This window comes from Erythrolamprus reginae, chromosome 3, assembly GCF_031021105.1.
Source record: "Erythrolamprus reginae isolate rEryReg1 chromosome 3, rEryReg1.hap1, whole genome shotgun sequence".
NCBI classification, from domain to species: Eukaryota; Metazoa; Chordata; class Lepidosauria; order Squamata; family Dipsadidae; genus Erythrolamprus; species Erythrolamprus reginae.
The window spans coordinates 118696551-118717887 of NC_091952.1; the positions used below are offsets into that span (position 1 = coordinate 118696551).

The following is a 21337-nucleotide window of genomic DNA, read 5'->3' on the forward strand; positions in this document are numbered from 1 at the left end:
TTAAATATTAGATCAATTAATATGCTTCTGTATCATAATACCCAGATGGATCAAAGAAGCAGCATTATAAATAAATAAGCGACTGATGGCATGCTATATTTGTGAAGGTGGGTGAGCTGAAGGCTCTATAAAGAGTCTATCTGACAAACCTTTTTTGTAATTAGTAGAACCTTTCCAATTTTATAGTACCCTAATAGAAACTATGGTTTCTCCAGCTTTTAATGAAGTTGAGAGGGCTGTTCTAGGAATATATAGAAACTTTTAAAACAACTCTATTGCTGTCCAAAGTTTGAATATTTTGCCTAATAAGACAAAAATCATTTTTCTAAATAAAGCAAAAGACTTTTGTACTACAAAAAAGCTGATTTACATTTATTATCTCTCTGAAATATTAAAGCTATATAAAGTTTTGTTTCCTTGAATGCTATAGTGCCATTCTACACAAATATGGGACTGTGCCATGAATTCTAGATAAACATAAATAGAATTGGGTTACATGTTAACTAAATGTTCAATATATTGCTTCACGTGGAGATTAGATCCTCTTAATGATGACATGAACAGTATATTTACTAATAAAGTTAAGAAATAAAGTTGGAAATAATGAGGTTACTTAAATACAAGTCGGTTGGTGCATGGTTAAAAAAAAAGATCTTGTCCTTTAAAATCATACTTGAAGTAAACTTTCACCTTGTTTACTCATGTACAACACAAATATATTTTTTTCATAAGAGACTTGTGGGAAACAATGTATGTAATTACTCATCTTCTTACCACCTAATAATAAGACAAAAAAGTAGGTCTCAGGTTATGATGGCAATTGGGAATGGAATTTCCATCACTAAACCATGTTCTAATGTGTGACATGCCATGACTGCATCACTTAGTGATGGTAATACCAGTCCCCAATGCCATAACTATGGCAGTTTGTTAAGCAAAGACCCCATGTGACCACAATGTGGAAAGAGGCACTGACATTGCATACCAGGCGAGCAGGATGACAGGACTATGAAGTATGAGCTGCTGGGCAATTGTGATGGTAGGTGCTACATGTATGGGCAGATGAACTGGGAACTGGGTCATATGAGCGGTAGGCTGGTATGCACTCGATGTTTGCAAGTTGAGCTGTGCACGGGTGTGCGTGTACACCGGCCCACTGCTTGTGCAAGTTGGGCTGCGTGCCTGCGCAACAGTCTGCCACTTGCACAGCCCAGTTCCGACTAGGCCATGGCTAGATAGTGGGCTGTGGCCCAGAGGTTGTGGACCTCTGAACTAGACAAGCCTGAAGCACAGTAATGTTAAAGGAAGCATTGCCTTAGAATTCATGAGATAGGAGGGGGTGGATATTCTGATTCCCTACCCTTAAGATAATAGAGGGATTATAGAATTGCATGCAAAGAAGAAATATTTCCATTACATGGGGGAGGGGATTAGGGAGCACTTTCTTTATGCTGTGGTTTAAATTTGATCAGGATATATAACCTGATTTAAAAGACATGCCAGAAGTCTCTTAAACTGAAGAGTGACTGAGCTGAGACATTTGGCATCATTTTGTGGGGGTCTCCTAATGTATTTATTTATTTGTATCTTAAACAGTCTTTCAGTCTATCAAAAAAGAAAATTGTGTATTATACCAGCTTTGACCAACGGAAAAGAGCAAATGCGGCGTTTTTAATAGGTGCATACGCAGTAAGTATCAATGGCTGTGCATTTCTAATGAGAAGTTGCTGAGAAGCTAGCATCCCTGTTTTTTCAGGATTTTAAGAATCAGTGAGAAAGCTCTGTAAAGAAGCAGTTCCCATTTGCATTTTTAAGCTGTTCCCAACCATAAAAGTATTACTTGGGAGGGGATGGACATGATCTGTCTCCCACTGGCTCCTATGCTCATTCCCATAATTTATACACCCACCCCACCCCCAGTCATTTAGACAGTTGCAAGAGAGATATGAAGGGTGGAGTCAGGAGCAGAAAGATTATGCCATCAACATAAGGTGGCAAATTACTGCTGAATTTTGATGAAGTCTTATTGCTAAATTATAACATCAGGACCGTGGGGTCTGCAGGCTCATTCTTGTTTTACACAACTGTAAAACACAGCATTTGTTTTCTTTTAGATGTTTTCCTACTTTTAAAAAAAATATTTTGAGAAATGAAACCTTTCTTTGGGTATTTTATTACATGAATGATCAAAATTTGTAGAACTTGGAAAAAAGCTAGTATATTGTGATTTAAGAGCTTTGTATTACATTTTATAACATTCATATAGGTCTTTATTAATATACAGTGTTGTTAATTTAAATAGGTAATATGCACATATCCTGTTTGCTTTATTTTATTTATTTATTTATAATAAATACAACATCTAGCATTACTTTGTACTGTAATTAGTATTTCACTATGCTATACAATGTTGTTTCTCTTAAGTGAATGAAGTGAAATGGCATTATGAATAACTTCATATAAATAGCTATGTTCTTAATTTTCCTTTTAAGATAATCATTTCTTAATTGAAACAAATGATCTTATTATAAAGCAGCAAAACATGTTGCAAGCAAATGAATTTGAATTTTATTTTTGTGTTGAAGAAAGCAAGGAATAACTATGAAAACTATGTTTGCCTTGATACTTCATAGTGGAAAGGCAGACGAGATCTGAGGTCTTGTATTGTGTCACTAAGCTGCCTATCCTCTTTGGTATCTAATCTTCATCCAGGTTACTTAAGGGTTCTGGTACAGATTTTTTCTAGTAGTCCTACAGGAAACCCTTTCACTGCAGATAAACTAGGCCAAGGCCAAATGTAATATCTTGGGAGTAGCGCCTTGCTTGTCTACTGTAACACAACACAGTGCAGTTTTACTGGCATTGTGTATCTTTTTTTTTATTTAAATCATTGTGTTGAAAATTCTAAGTATTTTGATTTAAACATTGCTAGCAATAATAAAGCAATTAAAAGTTATATTAATATTAATATTATTTTTCCTCCTGTTTATTTATAAGCACTATTTCTGACCTGGCAATGTCCCTGCAGTCATTGACTGGCTCACAATTACAACATCATAACAAGCCGTGGTGACATGATTATGATTTCCAATTATTTTGGTGGCTTCTCACAAGAAAAGTTAATGGGGAAGCCAGTAGGAACTTAACAACTGAGACTGCCTGGTAAATCCAGTCCCCACTCCCATCTTAAACTAAAGACTATCTCTGTTCTGCACTTAAATATATTATTATGAATTCATCATTTTCTATTAGCTCAGTTCTATGCTTGCAACTCACTGCATCATAGTAAATTATTGTGTGCACTCTTTTTGAAACATTTCTGAAAGGTTTTAGATATTTTTCTGTTCTTTCTAGATTTTTCTGTTCTTCCTATGCTGTGGCCCCTTGTGCACTGTTCTTCTTTGTTTAAGAAACTGAATAATGAAACATTACTGTTTAATTACTTGTCAGTGATATAATACAATTCTAGACTCTAATTTTACAGTCTAATGTGGGCAACAAATAGAAATTGGGTACAAGGTTTTGATACCATTTAATTATTGTTCTGGCAAACAGCAAAAACCATGTAGTCTTATTTACATGTTGCAAGCAGTGTATAGATTCAAGATAATCTTGTAGTAGGATCAGTAGTCCCAACCAACAAGCAGAATCCTGCTTCTCAGATTGGGTGAGATCTCTACATTTTTCAAGGAAGAATTTTGGCTGATTTACAAGACTGATTGTTACAGAAAAACAGTTGCAATGTTCATGCGGCAATAACCTTGAGTTGAATTAAACATAGGCAACATTGCATAATCATACTGTTTTGTAAATATTTTTATGATACTTGTTTTGCATATATATTATTCTTAGCTATGTTAGCATTATTATATTGCATTAATGCTAAAGTATTGTGTCAAATGAGATTTGGTAAATACTAGATTAAATGCCACAAATAGATCTTGTGTTGGCTGTGTGTTTGAAACTGGAAGACACTGACTGTCTAATTTTTTTCTGAAACCTTCATTTTAATGATTGTCATTTTTTTCAGAGTATAAGACACACCGGACTATAAGACACACCTTAATTTGGGGAAGGAAACAGTTTAGATGATATACACTGTTTGCTGTGTATTTCTGTGCATATGTGCCTGTTCCATAGAAATGGCAAAAAAATGGAGAAATGTACATTATGGCAGTATATTAATTGCAGAAAAGTTTCTTAAATGTAGTCACACTAACTCCTCCCAATTGTTTAAATAGATCTACTCCAAATATGACTAAGTCCAGGTTTAACTCAGCTGTCTTATCTTAATATTAAACAGGACACTGTTATATTTCAGATTGCACTTTTACAGTCTTTAAAATTGATGTGGCTTTCTGCAAGTATAATTATTCTCTGCTATTTAAAAGAAGATACAATACCACTGGGCCTCTTCAGATCAAATGTTTATTTTAAAGAGCTGCTTCATTTTGTTGTCTAGAACAATAATAAAGCAGTCTTCTAAAAATAAGTCTAATAATTTGAACATTCTACAGACATTTATAGCTATTGACTTACCTCCTGGCATCCAGTTCAGCAGAAAATAAAAATCAGTGTCTCTTTCCCAGGAATTTGCTTCCTTGCAGCTAGTTTCATTTTCAATTCTGCAGTGGCTGCAGCTTCAAATCATGTGAAGGTCAGGAAGCTGAAAATGAGTTGTTTGGCTTAACAGGCTCTGCTCTGTTTGCTGCAAGGAGGTGAATTGGTGGGAGGTAGAGGCCAAAGGGTGGGAGTGGCTGGTTAAGTAGGGCTACATTCAGTGTATAAAACACATCCAAATTTTCAGCCTGTTTTGGAGAGTAAAACAGTGTGTCTTATACTCTGGAAAATACATATCTTTCTATTTTTTTAATGGGAACAAAACTTTTGGGGAGTAGTTTTTAGAAGATGTGTTAATTCATTACTACAAGTTGATTTCCATTGATAATTTTGTGCGTATGTGTGTGTATTCTATATTTGGGTTTATTTGTTTAAATGTATAATTATTTATTTGACCAGTGCTTCCTGTTTTTTTCCCTTGAAAGGTAAACAGTTATCTGCATTCAGAATGAAGAACGCATCTAGCTGCAGAAAAATGTTTTTGTTACGTTTTGTTATGTAAAAATACAAGAGAAGGAGTTAGCAGGATTGCTAGTTAACCTGGGAAGTCAACATCAAAACATTTTGATATTATTGTCTGGTAAAAATCCTGGTTTTGTCTATGGCAGTGATGGTGAACCTTTTTTTGTTTAGGTGCTGAAACAGCATGCGTGCACGCTATCAAGTATGCGTGAGTGCCCACAACCATAATTCAATGCCTGGGAAGGGCCAAAACAGCTTCTCCCACCCGCAGAGGCCCTCCGGAGACTGGAAACAGCCTGTTTCCCAACTTCTGGTGGCCTTGATAGGCTTGTGTTTTGCCTTCCCCAGGCTCCAAAGGTTTCCCTGGAGCCGGGGATGGCGAAAATGCCTCCCTCATCCCACTGGAGGCTCCCTGGAAGCCAAAAATGTCCTCCCAGAGCCTCTGTACAAGCCAAAAATCAGCTGGCCAGCACATACATGCAGGTTGGAGCTGAGCTAGGCAATGGCTCACGTGCCAGCAGATATAGCTCTGCGTGCCACCTGTGGCACCCATGCCATAGGTTCACCATCACTGGTCTATGGAGTCACCAGGAGTTGAGAATGATTTGGAGAGCTCACATTTTAACTTGGACTAAAAACAATTTTCTGAAGCATCAAAATATATCCTTACGTATTAATTTCAGGAATTAAACAGCTGAAATAACAGTCTCATTTGAGTTCTATTCAGACTTTATATTGATATGAGCTTTACAATTGTTAAGCACTGTATGTTTGTATTTTCTAAATTAAATTGTTTCTTTATCTTTATTATTATTTTTTGTAGGTAGTTTACTTGAAGAAAACACCAGAAGAAGCTTATCGGATACTCTTATCTGGATCTAATCCGCCCTATCTTCCGTTTAGGTATAATTCTAATTTTATATAATGCTTTAAAATGTTCAAAATGCTTTAAAGATAGTGAAAGCAATTTGGTGGTTCTGGCCATTTTGAACAGATTATGTTATATTTTACTGTCGTAAATCTTGCATTATATACAATGTGTTCTCCACTCAGCAACTTTCTTTGGGTTTTCCTCATTATAAAAATGAAAATTTAATAATGAGATAAGAGAGGACAAGTCTGGACTGAATTCTTTCCTTTATATATCCCATTCTAATAGGCTGGATCGCCAATGGATTATATTAATATTTAAGATTTTTATTTTACTTTTATTACTCAAGGCAGCAAACATGTAGTAAATCTCTTTCCTTCTATTTTTCCACCAACAACAACCCTGTGAGGTGGGTTGCGCTGAGAGAGTCATCCAGCCAGCTTTCACGCCTAAGGTGGATCTATACATTTCATAAGTAAGGTTGCGTTCAAATACATTCTAGATTTCTCCAGATCATATTACTGTAGAGTCTTGAGTAACGTTTAACAGATTATTCTATCACCTCCTTTATTATTGTGGAAATATGTCTGATTGCCTACCAAATAAAAGTAATATATCTTGTTTCTTACACAGTTGATAAGTCAAGCAATTCACCTGGCTTGTTTCATTTTTTAAATGCTTCTATTAAACAAAATGAACAGGCCTTGATTACTTTCCTAATTTTTTAAAATTGTATTCTTCTAATTTAGCCATTTGTCATATTTTGTGATTAATAACAGCCTTAAAGAGTTCCACTTTGACTCCAAATGTTCCAAATCTTTTGTTATTTTTTTTAATGGGTTGGACCGTATTATCTCACATTATGCAATTCACATATAAGATCTTTAATTTATGATAAGGAACAGATATCAAGTTGGGCGAATATGTGCATACATAAAACTCTACAAGAACAAACAAGGGAAGGAAAGTGTTAGTCACTTGCCATAATGTACATCTACTTTAATCCAAACAAGGACCTGAATTATTAAGGGTGGTTAACATATTCCTTCACACCCTCTTTCTTCCTTGTGTGTTTTCTGGCTTTATTCCCTTTCGCTTGTCATTAGCTGGCAACAAACCTCCAGATGGCTGTGCATGCACCACAATTTTTCCTGGTTTCCCACTGTAACACTGTCCCATGAAACTTCTTGGCTTCTCATACAATAGACAGAATGATCCCATTTAAAAATGTATTACATTTCTGATACTTAGAACATTCTTAAACAAGCTAGCTTTCCCCACTAAATAGGTCAATATGCTCACTGTAAATGTCTTGACATTTACTTGATTGCATTTTATGTATTTATTTTTGTCAAGCACATATAAGATTACAATAAAGATGGTTTTGAGTACATGGGAACCAGGGGTGGGTTCTACCTTGCCTCACTGCAGTTTGTTTCTTCCCATGCCGCGTGGCTATGCCTCGCCTGTGCACTCACACTTTGCGTGCGTGTGCATGCTCAGTGGCAAAAAATCCAAACTTTTTTAAAGCCAAAACCAAGATGGTGACCACATCCACAGTGCCAGAAGCTCAGCTTCTGCGCATGCAAGCTGCCCTGAGTCTCAGGAGGAGGGCGGCATAGAAATCAAATAAATTAAAAAAAAGTGCTCAGAAGAAAAAATAAATTCAAAAAATTTCAAATTTAAAAAACAAAAAGTAAAAAAAGATGGTGCCCACAGACCAGCACTGACCAAATCTAATTTGTGATGTCATCATGGCATCACCAGTGGTTCGCTACTGTTTCAGGCTAACCGTTCCGAACCGGGAGGAACCCACCCCTGGTGGGAACATTAGGACAGGGTTGGTAATCACATTGGTGCGCTTATGCATGCCCCTTACATACCTCTTAAGAATGGGGTGAGGTCAACATACCTCTTAAGAATGGGGTGAGGTCAACAGTAGACAGTTTAAGGTTAACGTTTTGGGGATTTGGGGAAGAAACCACAGAGTCAGGTAGTGTATTCCAGCATTGACCACTCTGTTGCTGAAGTTGTATTTTCTGCAATTGAGTTTGGAGCAGTTTACCTTAAGTTTGTATTTGTTATGTGCTTGTGTATTGTGGTTGAAGCTGAAGTAGTCATTGACAGGTAGGACATAGTAGCAGATAATTTTACACTTGCTACACTTAGGTCAGACCTCAGGCACCATAGTTCTAAACTGTCTAAGCCCAAAATTTCAAGTCAGATGGTATTCTGTTGCAAACCGACGAGTGGAGGACTCTTCCCGTGAAATATCTCTGGACATTCTCCATTGTATTAATCTCAGATATGTAGTGCAAGTTCCAGACAGATGAGCTGTATTTGAGAATTGGTCTAGTAAATGTTTTAGTAAATGCTACGTAAGATTAGATTAAAAACTCTTAATGCTTTTTTAGCAATGTTGTTACAGTAGGCTCTGGCACTTAGATCATTAGAGATGAGTACTCCAAGGTCCTTAACAGAGTGAGGGTCATCTTCAATTTCATGTCCATCCAGCTTGTATTTTGTGTTCTGATTTTTTGTTTGCCAATGTGTAAGACAGAGTATTTGTTGGTTGAGATTTGAAGTTGCCACTTATTTGTCCATTCTGACACATAGTCAAAGTCTTTTTGAAGGATAGATGAGCCGGGGTGGCACAGCAGGTAGAGTGCTGTGCTGCAGGCCACTGAAGCTGACTGTAGATCTGTAGGTCAGCGGTTCAAATGTCATCACCGGCTCAAGGTTGACTCAGCCTTCCATCCTTCCGAGGTGGGTAAAATGAGGACCCAGATTGTGGGGGCAATACGCTGGCTCTGTTAAAAAGTGCTATTGCTAACATGTTGTAAGCCGCCCTGAGTCTAAGGAGAAGGACGGCATAGAAATTGAATAAATAAATAAATAAACAAAATAAATAGTGTTCAATAGCTTTACATTATCAGTGAAAAGAATGCTGTTGCTTTTAATATGATTGCAAAAGTCATTTATGTAAAGTATAAAAGGTTTTGGCCCAAAACTCTGCTGCTATTAACAGGTACTGGATTTGATGTAGCATTCAATATTGTGTTCACTTGTTGCTTGTTTGACAGAAAACTGTTATCCATTGATGTAGGGGCCAGAAATGCCATAAGATTGCAGTTTTAGAAGTAGTTTGACGTGCACCCTTGAATCAAAGGCTTTATAGAAGTCTATGTAAATTGCATCTATTATTTTGCCTTGATTGAGTTGTGTAGTCCTTATGTTTTTACAGTGTAGGAGTTGCAGATTACAGGATAAATTTTTCCTGAAACCAAATTGTTTCATGCAGTTTGTTCCCATGAAGTTTCGTCTAGCAGTTCTCTCAATCTCTTCCCTCCTTATGGACTACACCTCTCATTTGCTTCCTTTTACTTCTCATGCTCTTGGCATTCCAAACCTAAGTTTATCCTTTAGATCCATTTTTCCCAAACTGTGTGCCATGGTGCTACAATGAACTCAGACTACGGGATATTGCACATTTTTAATGGAAACATAGCAGTACCGAACATCTTCCGAAAATAGCATAAAATACTAGCCTACTATTGCTGTGATTCCCTCAAAAATTTAAAATACTCCACAGTGTCTCTGTAAACTTATTTTTTGGGTACTGTGAAATGCCATGGAAAACTTTCTGAGACTCTACAAGCACTGTGTTTTGAAAAAATGTAGGCATGTCTGGGCTAAGCAGCTCCCACACATGCAAAACTTCAGCTCTTCATTGTCCATATTGTTCTTAATTCTTTACATAAATACTCGTGTATCTTCTCTTTTACCACTTACTCAGAATATTTTTACTGCTAGGTAAAGACAACTAATTAAATTTCTATAGATGCACAACTCAACTAAGTGACTGAGTGGCAATAATTTCCTATCCATCCAGGGTCAAATCTCCATTTTTTAAATTATTGTGATTATTGTCGGACTATTTTTGTTTTTGTATTTAGTTTGGTTTCTTTAGGATTTTTGCCTTGTACAGGTTTAGTGTAATGATAGTATTGAAATAGATATTAAAACCTCAGGATAGAAACTTAATATGGATATATTGTAAATGGAACTTATTTATTTGTGCTTTTCACAATGACTTTGCAGTGCTTGTTTTTTTTTTTAAAGTATTGTTACATAAAGTTGAAATGTCTTGATAAACCTTTTGATTAATGCAAAATAATTGCTGATTCAGTTGCCTGAAGAACCTGGCAAAATGCTAAGATCAAAGCTTTGTCAGCCAAAGCTATTTGTAATCACCTGGAGTTTAGAGAATTGTCAGGAATGTATTCTGAATAGAAAGTATCTGTATTTAAAATAGTTCTTCAATGATAGGGAAATTATTTTAAAGCCTTCTGGGTTGTATATCCCTCTGTATTTGTATTAAATCACACACAATAATTCATATTGTATTAGAGTTGGAGGGAAAAATAATCATTTGATTTTGTGACATCTCTGGAAACCAATCATTCAGAATACACTTTTATAAACTACTTGACTTAAGATAAAGAAATCCCATTAACACCCCATTCACTCAGGGTTTTTTTGCAGTTTTTAGGATAATAAGCTATTAGGTTTACATATATTTATTTCCTTTTTCTTTTAACATCCAGTACTGAATACAATTGTAGGTGATTATTTTCCAACCATGCTCTAAAATAGAACTAATAATTCAAACTTTGCTGGATTTGGGAAACTTTAAAAGCTGAAAATGATAGAAGGCACCTTTAATAGAATGCACCAACTTTGATGTTGACCTTGAATCAAGATGAGCACACCTAATCTTGTGAAATCCTGAAAGCAGGCAGTAAACCTTTCATCCTCTCTTCTTTCCTGGATCCTCTCTTCTTAGAAATAATTATGTAAATAAATTCTAGCATTCTCATTTTTTCATCTAGCAATGAATATGGTAAGTGAAGTCAAGATACTTCATGTCTATCACATTCAAGCAATCTATTATGAAAGTTTTAAAATGAGGTCAATGTAATCCGGCAAGAATTGTTTTAGATCAATCTCTGCTATAGCCATAATTCACTAAATTGTTTCCATTGTACTTGGAGATTAAATTCTGTGGTATGCTCTAGAGTTGAAGTCCCCAAGTCTTAAAGTTGCCAAGGTTGGAGACCCCTGCTCTGGAACAGTGATGGTTAACCTTTTTGGTGCCGAGTGCTGAAACATAATGCAATGCGCACGCAACCCCCCATGTGCCCCGCCGCCATGTCTATGTGCATTACACCCTGTATGTGCACCAGTCCTGTGCATGTGTGCGCCCCCACACCCCCACGTGCCCACACACCCCTGCGCATGCACACTGCCTCCATGCATTATACACATGTGTACACTTGTGCCCCATCCCCACGCATGCATGGCAGAGTCCAGAAATCCAACTGACTGGTGGGAGGTACATGCGCATGCGCGGTGGAACTGAGTAGGGAGGACAGCTTGTGTGCCTGCAGAGAGAGCTCTGTATGCCACATGTGACATGTGTGCCATTGGTTCGCGATCATGGCTCTAGAATCTTTCCAAGAAATTGGAATGCAAAGAAATTAGCTTGCTGAATCTTCCTTTTTCTTCCATTTGTAAATAGGATCCATTTGGGACTTCACCCTAAGGCAATCCTTGGCAATTTAGATATATTATACTGTATTCGATTTCTTTTTGTTGCTTGTATCTTTTTATTTATTTATTTATTTATTTATTAGTTGGACTTGTATGCCGCCCCTCTCCGAAGACTCGGGGCGGCTCACAACAAGTAAAACAGTCACAACAATGCAATTAATTAAAATATTTAACGATTTAAGAAAAACCCCATGTAATAGCAAACACACTCACAAGCATACCATGTATAAATTAACGTGCCCAGGGGAGATGTTTAGTTTCCCCATGCCTGACGGCAAAGGTGGGTCTTAAGGAGTTTTCGGAAGGCAGGAAGAGTAGGGGCAGTTCTAATCTCCGGGGGGAGTTGGTTCCAGAGAGCCGGTGCCGCCACAGAGAAGGCTCTTCCCCTGGGACCCGCCAACCGGCATTGTTTAGTTGACGGGACCCGGAGAAGGCCCACTCTGTGGGACCTAATTGGTCGCTGGGATTTTTTTGTATTTATTATATAATTTTGTAAGCTGCCCTGAGTCCTTCGGGATTGGGCGGCATAGAAGTCAAATAAATAAATAAATAAATAAATTTATGACCCTTGGGACATATCTATCCCTTGGCCTATCCCTTTCTGAGCTGCCTATGCCATACAAGCAATACAACAGCATATTTTTTAAGGCAGCTTCTACCCCCCCCCCCCCCGATGTATGAACGTGCATATATGCATGCCTACCACCTTCATAGCCATATTGGTTCAGCCCACCACAACAGTCCCAGTTTTACATATGGTCCCTTAGCAAAATAAATTGCCATAAAGGTTTAGTCATACCACCAGCTAGTCCCTAGGATGCATTTCATTCAGTTCTGGAGATTTAAATTCATTCAAAAGTAAAGGGGGACTCTGTATTAGATTTTTCTTAATCTGAAACTTCAGTCTTGATTAGAGCAAGATACTTTTTTTTCTTAGAAAAGTCTGAACCAAGATAAGTCGCTATGTCTCTTCTTTGTTACACATTATTTTCCCATCTTCACTGAGTAACTGGTATCCTGGTTCTTTTTGTTAGCCTTACTTCAAAGTTTTTGCTTTCTTAATATCAACTTTATAGTTTCAGGCTCTCTATAGCTCTTTTGTGATCTGGCCCCTTTTTCATTTCTTGCATGTGACTTTTGGATTTTATAGTTTCAAAGAGCTTTTCAGGTGGGCACAGGGGCTTCTTCTGTAGCCATTTGTTCATTTGTTTTTTCCTAATTGGAATTATTCTTGTTTAGGAACTTGTAACCATCTTAATTTCCTTTTCTCATTAGCATTCTCTAAGGTAGATTCTACTTTTATCAGAGTTTATTAAAATATGCCTTTTTGAAATCCAAGAGATGGCTTGGATTGCGAGAGAGTGACTGACTCTAAAGACATCCAGCTGGTTTTCATGCCTAAAATAAGACTAGAACTGACTGTCACCTGATGATTGCCCCAAAGTCATCCAATTTGCTCTCATGGGACTAAAATTCACAGTCCCCAAGTTTCTAACCTAATGCCTTAACCACTAAACTCAACAGATTTACTATCATAAGAACAAACTCACTCCACCAAAGGTTTTGTTTTATTTTATTGGTACTTCAATATTGTTGTGGGGGGCGGGGAAATGTCAAAACCAGTCAGGCAAAGACTCTAGAGCAGAGGTCCCCAACCGCCGGTCCGCGGACCGGGACCGGGCCGTTGGGGTTTTCCAGCCGGTCCGCGGCGTCGGAGACCCAAAGCCCATCCTGCGTGGAGGGAGACGGAGCCAAGCGGGGCCACCCGGAGACCTTTTCCCGTCTTCTTCTCCTCGCTCGCTCCCCTCATAACCAGCAGCCCCGCTCACGGGGGGATGCCCGTTCGTAGCTACGCCAGCCCGCCAAGCGTCGAGGGGGCTTCTGAGGCTGAAGGGAAGAGCCGGAATGCCCTTCCCGCGTTTAGATTGCTTGCCGTTGGGGGAAACGGAGGAGGCGGCGGCGGTGGGGCGCGATCGCCTAGTTTCTGGAGCGAGGAGAAAACAACCGCCGCCTCCTCCGTTTCCCCCAATCTAAACGCGGGAAGGGCATTCCGGCTCTTCCCTTCAGCCTCAGAAGCCCCCTCGACGCTTGGCGGGCTGGTAGCTACGAACGGGCATCCCCCCGCGAGCGGGGCTGCTGGTTATGAGGGGAGCGAGCGAGGAGAAGAAGACGGGAAAAGGTCTCCGGGTGGCCCCGCTTGGCTCCGTCTCCCTCCACGCAGGATGGACTTTGGGTCTCCGACGCCCTCGCCCGTTCCCTCAGGAGCGATGAGTGGGACGTCTTCTTCTCCTCGCTCGCTCCCCTCATAACCATCCCTCCAGCGTCGAGGGGGCTTCTGAGGCTGAAGGGAAGCGCCGGAATGCCCTTCCCGCGTTTAGATTGCTTGCCGTTGGGGGAAACGGAGGAGGCGGCGGCGGTGGGGCGCGATCGCCAAGTTTCTGGAGCAGATAGGCTTTGAGTTTTTGGCTGGGGGGGGGAGAAGTAGGACCTTCCTAAGTCCCCCCCCAGTCAAAATCACAAAGCCAGGCAGCCCCCAGCCGCCAAAGGAGCCTCCTCATTCTCCCCGCCCTGTGGAGAAGTGTGGAGGGCTGCGTCACTAAGCTCCACCCCTCCATAACCCCACCCCCATATGACCAAAGCCCCCCCCCCACCGGGCCGTAGAAAACTCGTCTAACTTAAAGCCGGTCCCTGGTGCTAAAAAGGTTGGGGACCTCTGCTCTAGAGTTTGTAGAGGTGAAATTGAATAAATACGTAACAGGAACACGGAGAGATGCTGATATAGAACTCGCCCTTAGCAGTCTTACCTGTAACCCCTAGGTCTATCCACCATGCTATATCATAATCTCACTGAGCAGATATCTGCTCTGTCTTTGTCTACAGGAATGGAAGGGAGCCCAGAAACACAATTCTGCCAATGTGTGTCTTTTATCATGAAGTGGAGTTAAGGGGACCTGCAAATGATAGGTGAAGGAAAATTTTAACCAGTAAGAAAAGTGACAAAAACAGGTTATTTACTCTAGGAAAACTTTTCTTGATTCCACACATATCAGAGCACTTAAGACGAAGTATAGAACCTTGAAGGGAGCATGTAAAAACTTGGACTAAAAGTATCTAGAAGTTTAAAGGTGTTACAGATACATACCTCTAAACCATAAAGCATCTGCAGAGCAGGTTTAGGTTTAAATAGTTTTATGTCAGCAGGGATGAACCTGTTGCCCCTGGAATGGAAAAAGCACAATGTGTTCTTGATTCTGTCATTACTTTTGGTAGACATAGCTCTAATTTTTTTCCAACGGGCTCTAGATTGCAAAATATTGTTGATTCAAATGGTTAAACACAAGAAACTTATATAAAATCATTAAATATTATAAAGTGAGAAGAAGTATAGTTGCTCATAGTAAATAATGAAATGAATATTTGTTATTTATACTATGCACTTGAATCTTGTACAGAAGATATTTTAAGTAACCTGATTTAATTTTAAGATATCTTTTTATTAGAAAACCTATGAGCAGATATGATCTTTCAATTATTGTGATGTAAATTGAATATACATAATCACTAGATTATTACATCTTGAATGTAATAATCACTAGTAACCAGGAAAAACATTTTCATGCATGCCTGAATTGCCAAATATATGTGTGTGTGCTTTCTGACACATACCACTTCAATAGCCCAAACATTCAATCTGAACAAAAATATAATGGATAGCATACTTATCATAATAATTATTATAATTTTGGTGATTGGATTATACCATAGGTATGTTGAATTTGATAACCTATTTACTTTGAATGGGTTTCATCAATGAAAAATTATACAACAATGAAAGAGTGTTTATGTCAGAGTTTCAAATAGCATCCAAAATTAAATCAGAGTCTAAGGCAGGGGTGGGCAATTAATTTTGCCATAGGGTCGCATGAGAAATTGGGATGGTTTTAGAGGGCCGGATTAATATCATTAACTCAGTTCTACCCAATACTGTATATTATTGGGTAGAACTGAGTTAATTATAATTATAAATTATAATTATATATTATATTATATATATTATATGTATATATAATTATAATTATATTATAATTATAAATTAATTGCCCACCCCTTCCTTCCTTCCTTCCTTTCTTGTTCCCTCCATTTCTCCTTCCTTCTTTCCTTCTCCAGATGGAGAGAAGCTTCTGTCTCTCTGATTTTCTGTGCCTTTTATCTCTGCTTTTGGGCAGTTCTTTACTTCTCTTTCAAAATATTCCTACATTGTCAGTTGAGAAAACATAGTGGAGGCTTTGCCTGAAAGTAGCTTTGGATTCCTTTTCTTCCTCCTCCTCCCCTTTCCCCCCCTGAGAGGTGGGGTGGGGGGGTTGCTTTAAATTTCTTGGAAAGGCCAATGAAACCAATGAAGAATTTAAAAATGAGCATTTATTGGACTTTTGCAAAAGGGCATGGAAAGAGAATTTCTCTTTCCTCCCTCCCTCCATTTCTCCTTCTTTCTTTCTTTCTTTCTTTCCTTCCTTCCTTCTTTCCTTCCTTCCTTCCTTCCTTCCTCCCTTCCAACCTCCGCGGGCCGGTCACAGACAGCGGGCGGGCTGCATCCGGCCCCCGGGCGATACTTTGCCCAGGTCTGGTCTAAGGCAAAGAATTCCTCAAAGTTCCAATTTATTAATAGAGCCATGTTGGCATATCTGGGTGAAACCTGAATCTGAAGTTCCCCAGGTTTCACCACCCAGTTGAAAGTTCAAGTCCTTACCCCCACACCCACAAATCCATCATGTTGTCCAATCTTCATTTGCCATTCTGGCAAAGTCCACCTATCCTTCCAGGCAGGTGCAGAGACAAAGAATGACCTTGGCTTTCTAGAAATAATTTGTTATGACTACATACTAATAACCTCATATAATCCCCCCCACACACACATTTTTCCAAAGTAGAAAATGCATAGTAGAATAATATAAAATGTGGCAGGTCTAAGATCCCAAATAAAATGGCTTCGGTCTGACAGATTATACGCTACAGTAATCCATTTGGCTCTGAGTAAAGAACAATTTGAAAATGTAATAAATTAGAAGAATTGGTGGAAGAAACATTTTAAAGAATTTATTACACACATATACAATTTCTAGAGCTTTAAAGTATGGCACTGGAGAATGTTTCTTTGTTCACACGAGTGGCTCATTTTGATGTTTGTTGCTAGGGCAAGAATATATTGTACAGTGATCGCTTTGTTAACGGTGTATTGCAAATATATTCTGGTCTTGTCAGAACATGCTGCTCTCCTGTACAAATAAAAATAAGGATCCTTCATTTTGAAAGACAGATAAGCTTCTTAGAGATTTAGTATAGTACCAACTCCTTAGCTGTGGTTTCATAAGCGGTTCCTGTAAATCTGACACTGTTCTGAGAATGAGGTTGTAGACAAATTTGCTAAAATACATTCCAGTGGGTGTCTCTTTGCTTAGTTCACCAGATGTGGAAATTGAATTTGTTATTTTTTTTTTTAGATTTTTTTCCAGAAGCTCAAGTTGGTATATGAAGCACTCCCCCTTCCTTCCCCCCCCCCCCCAAAGTGGTTTCTCAAGTCTCAGTGAAGTAAAATACTGTTGGAGGAAAGGAAGGAAGGAAGGAAGGAAGGAAGGAAGGAAGGAAGGAAGGAAGGGGAAGTGTATTTTAGTCTATAAACACTACACAATTAGAAAAATAAGAAATAGCCCAGAAAAAATAAGAATATGTATCATTGAAAACACTACAGAAATAGAAATAAATGGAGGGAGGGAGAGAGGAGAGAGAACCCTCTATAGTAGTGGTTCTCAACTTGGGACTCGGGACCCCTTTGGGGGTCAAACGACCATTTCACAGGGGTCGCCTAAGTCCATGGGAAAAGACAAATGTCCCATGGTGTTAGGAACTAAAGCTTCTATTCTGGCATCTTGGAACGTATTTTTATAATCCGACCAATCAGACGTTTACAGTGGGGGTGTCCCTCTGACATTCCGGGCAATCAGCTTAAAGCTCTGTTGAGAGAATTGGCACTAGACTTATGGTTGGGAGTCACCACAACATGAGGAAATGTATTAAGGGGTTGTGACATTAAGTAAGGTATCGAGAACCATTGCTCTATAGATCCTGCACAACCTGTGCAATTTCAACATTACATAACTTTGAAGAAATAAAATTATATCACACTAAGTTAAGAATGAAGCACTTAATAATGTGACCTCAGTATGGTCAATTGAGCAGGAAACTTACGAAATATAGATTTGTTGATACCCTAAATCTTGTTTTTTATACCTTACTTAGCTCCGGGGCAAGGTAGGTTGTGACTCATACCAGGCCAAAGTGTGAAGTTTGATCTAGTACAGAGTGTCAAACTCAATTTCATTTAGTGCTGCCTCAGAGATATGTTTGACCTTGGGGGAGGAGATGGGCGTTACCAGGGTGGGCATGGCATGCTTGACATCACTCATGTTGGGGAAGCCTGTGGTGGCCTGAGCGCTCTGCCAGGGAAAACAGATTCCCGAGCTTCGTTTTCAGCTGTGATGGCCTTCTGCAACCCTCTGCCAGGGAAAATACAACTTGGCAGAGCCACTCACATCTCAAGCTCCATTTTCGCTGGCAGAAGCACTGTAGGCCGACCCTTCGCTGTTTCTAGAGCAGCCCCACAGGCCATATCTAAGCACCCCTTGGGCCAGATCTGACCCCCGGGCTTTGAGTTTGACACCCCTGCCCTAGTATGATTTTTAAAATTGATACAAGATTCTATTTAATATGATCCAAAATGCAATTAGTGTGAGGTTAGTGCGTGCAAGGTTGACGCTAGCACATGCACAGTTGTGGTGGGTTTTTAGGTGCTAATTGATTGTGCAAAATGGAGAAAAGGAAGGTTCTATTTGAGGAAAGCTAAAAAAAAGAAATGCTTATTTTGAAGAACCACAGCAGAATACTGTAGTAATGACATTAATAGAGACCTACTTGTAGAGATTACTCCTAAACCACCTGAATAATTGTATACTAAAAATTGGTAATGAATTGTCCTCGAAATCTCTGTCAAGTACTGTAAGTCATTTTCATAGCAATTGCCCTACCTATATAGAACTGGAAGAGCTAGCAAGTTCTTAATGAAACTCTCCCCGAAATTTCTTGTGACTGCTTTCTTAATAGGGGAACTTTTTTTCTTTCCATAACAGGCAACAGAATCTGTCAAGCATTATTACATTTACTTGCTAAACTTAACACCTCTTCCTTGATTTCTCAATGATTGAATGGGGGAAGTAACAAAATTTGATTTTTAAGATGGCTTGTGAATTGTGCAAGCGTCATCTGAATCAAATTGTATGTTATGTCTCAGCCCTAACAGAATCCAGTACAATGTGTTTTGAAATATTTTCTGTATCTTTTCTCCCAGATGTTCTGTTTGTTTGCTTGCTTTAAAATACCTAGCAACTAGATTGCAGTATGCAGTTAAATGTTATCAAACATTTTGATGTTTACTGCAACATAGTTGTTTGTTAATCATTCATCCTGATTTCTGATATCAGCATGAAGAAATATGAATTTGCTGAAATTTATTTTTACTTTTTCTGAGAACATGTTATTTTTTTCAGATCACATTTCATTTATTATAGCTCATTGTTACTACATTAGACTTGTTAACTTTAATTAGCACATCTGGCAGTACATAATTTTCACATACTTGATACTTCGATGACAGGCATTTAAAAATTGCACTAAAAATTCAGCTGCTTTCCATGTGAATTCATTTTCACTTACATTCCTTTAAAACATCATGGAGTTCTCAGTTTGATTGAAGTCAACTATATATTGTAATGTTTTTGTATTTTAGGCCCCTTAAAATCTTTGTTTAATATAACTCATTAGGAAGAAACTTTGCTACTAATCTTGATCGTATTGCCTCAAACATTGTAAAGCTCTATTGAATGATGAATTATTTAAACAGAAAGAAACTGTACTTTTGCCTAGCTTTTCCCATGTATAAATTTAAAACGTTCACTTTATAAAACATTAACAAGATTAATTAGCAAAGAAATTGCTCTGTTTTAAAAAAAATAAATTTCTGCTTCATGAGCAAAGTAACATGTAATCGCATGTTGGCAATCATATTGGCAATCCTATTGTCAACATGAATGCAAAACTACATCTAATAAATACATTAAATATACTGTCCACTTAATCCAATGAAATAGAACACTTTTAATAGTACATGACTATATCTTTAATTGTAATTACAAAATGAAAATTAGAGATTCATAATTGTCTATAGACAATGAACATTTTGGTAAACATTAAAGCATTCAATTTTGATTCTAATAACAAAATATTAAATAGAGCGTACCTGACCACGTGTTTCTGTGGCTCAACCTTGGCTCAACGGTCTCCGCTGTCCACCCTACTGTTCATTCTGTCTTTGGAAATGCTGTTTCAATAAATTCGTGAAAATCAAGAAATTAAAGGATTAAAAATAAGAGATAAAGAATACAAACTTCAAGCTTTTGAAGTTATAAAGCAAAAATTAGAGATAAAATCGGAACTCTGTCTACTAGGAATTACGGACCAAAAAATGAAAAAAGAACATTATTATATTATGCAACATATCTTAACTGCAGCAAGGATCTGCCTTGAGCAACAATGGAAACAAGAAACTATACCGATTGATAGCACAGTAATTAAAAAAATCTTTGAATGTGCAGAACTTGACAAGATGACACAAACTAAAGGAGAATGTATGAAAACTGCTATAGTTAAATACACTAGAAGGATGGGCTTTAGAATAATTCCATTAAATGGGAATCTGAAGTGTCCAGAGATACTGTACCATTTTCCTCCTTTGGAAAAACCAGTTACTTCATTTTAAAATAATCCTGTTAATCTTTTAAATGAACACAGATGCTTTAGTTAGTTGAAGTGATCACTCTCTACAGATTTAGGCATATAATTGAACGGTTGATACCAAGATTGAAAATTTTAAAAATCCTAAAAGCTTGGAGGCTATGCATCACTCCCTTCAGTGTTATTGTGGTACAGTACATAGCTGCTCTCTGTTCCTCTGACATGTTAATATGTTCTTTTCATAGAGATGCTTCATTTGGGAACTGTACATATAATCTATCTATTCTCGACTGTCTACAAGGACTAAAAAAGGTAACCTTTCAGTGCTCAGGGGAAAGGAAATAGCTTCCTAGATATTTTTCAAGAGTATATCATAGAACATTGGTAGGCCATGATCAGCCCTAGTTTGCCATTCATCCTTCAAGTCAAGTGTAAACTTTCAGTAGATTCAGTAAAGTGTTTTATGGTTTTCTTTTTATTTACACATTTTTAGAGGGCATAATTAAAATTAAAAGCAACATAGATTGGGAGGGCAGGGGACTAAGCCTTTTTAAATACCCATTTAAGATATCCTAAGAACATTTTGGAGCCTATGAAAAATATAGAACCGGTAGGGGTGCTTTATCTGAGGCAGCCTCAATTTGTCTCTAGTCCATTTTGCGGGGGAAGGATGTTGCATCACAGTATTAACAATATTTGAACATCAGACTGGGACTGAACAAAGAACATACAGTATCTAAAGTAGTGGAAATAAACCTAAAGAAAAATAATTATTTTTCTTATGTCTTTTTAGGCTGCTAGAGAGAATGGGTTTACCATGCAAAACAATTACACCCAATTAAATTCCAATTTCTTGGGTGTTGTTTTTACTATATAACTGCCCTTATCATCTCAAGGCTTGACTATTGTAAAATGCTCTACATGGGGCTA

The 21337-nt window shown here is 38.1% G+C and overlaps 1 protein-coding gene across 4 annotated transcripts in view; it reads left to right on the plus strand.

The window, feature by feature from the left end:
• Window positions 1-21337, plus strand: part of CDC14A (cell division cycle 14A) — a 62547-nt gene that overhangs the window by 15418 nt on the left and 25792 nt on the right. For 3 of the 4 annotated variants that reach the window (XM_070746458.1, XM_070746459.1, XM_070746460.1), the window contains exons 4-6: window positions 1597-1689; window positions 5906-5985; window positions 20653-20719. In XM_070746458.1, coding sequence (XP_070602559.1) covers window positions 1597-1689; window positions 5906-5985; window positions 20653-20719 — 240 coding nt within the window. Of the gene's footprint in view, window positions 1-1596; window positions 1690-5905; window positions 5986-6340; window positions 6429-20652; window positions 20720-21337 lie in introns of those variants that run through there. The other variant, XM_070746461.1, reaches the window with a different exon arrangement.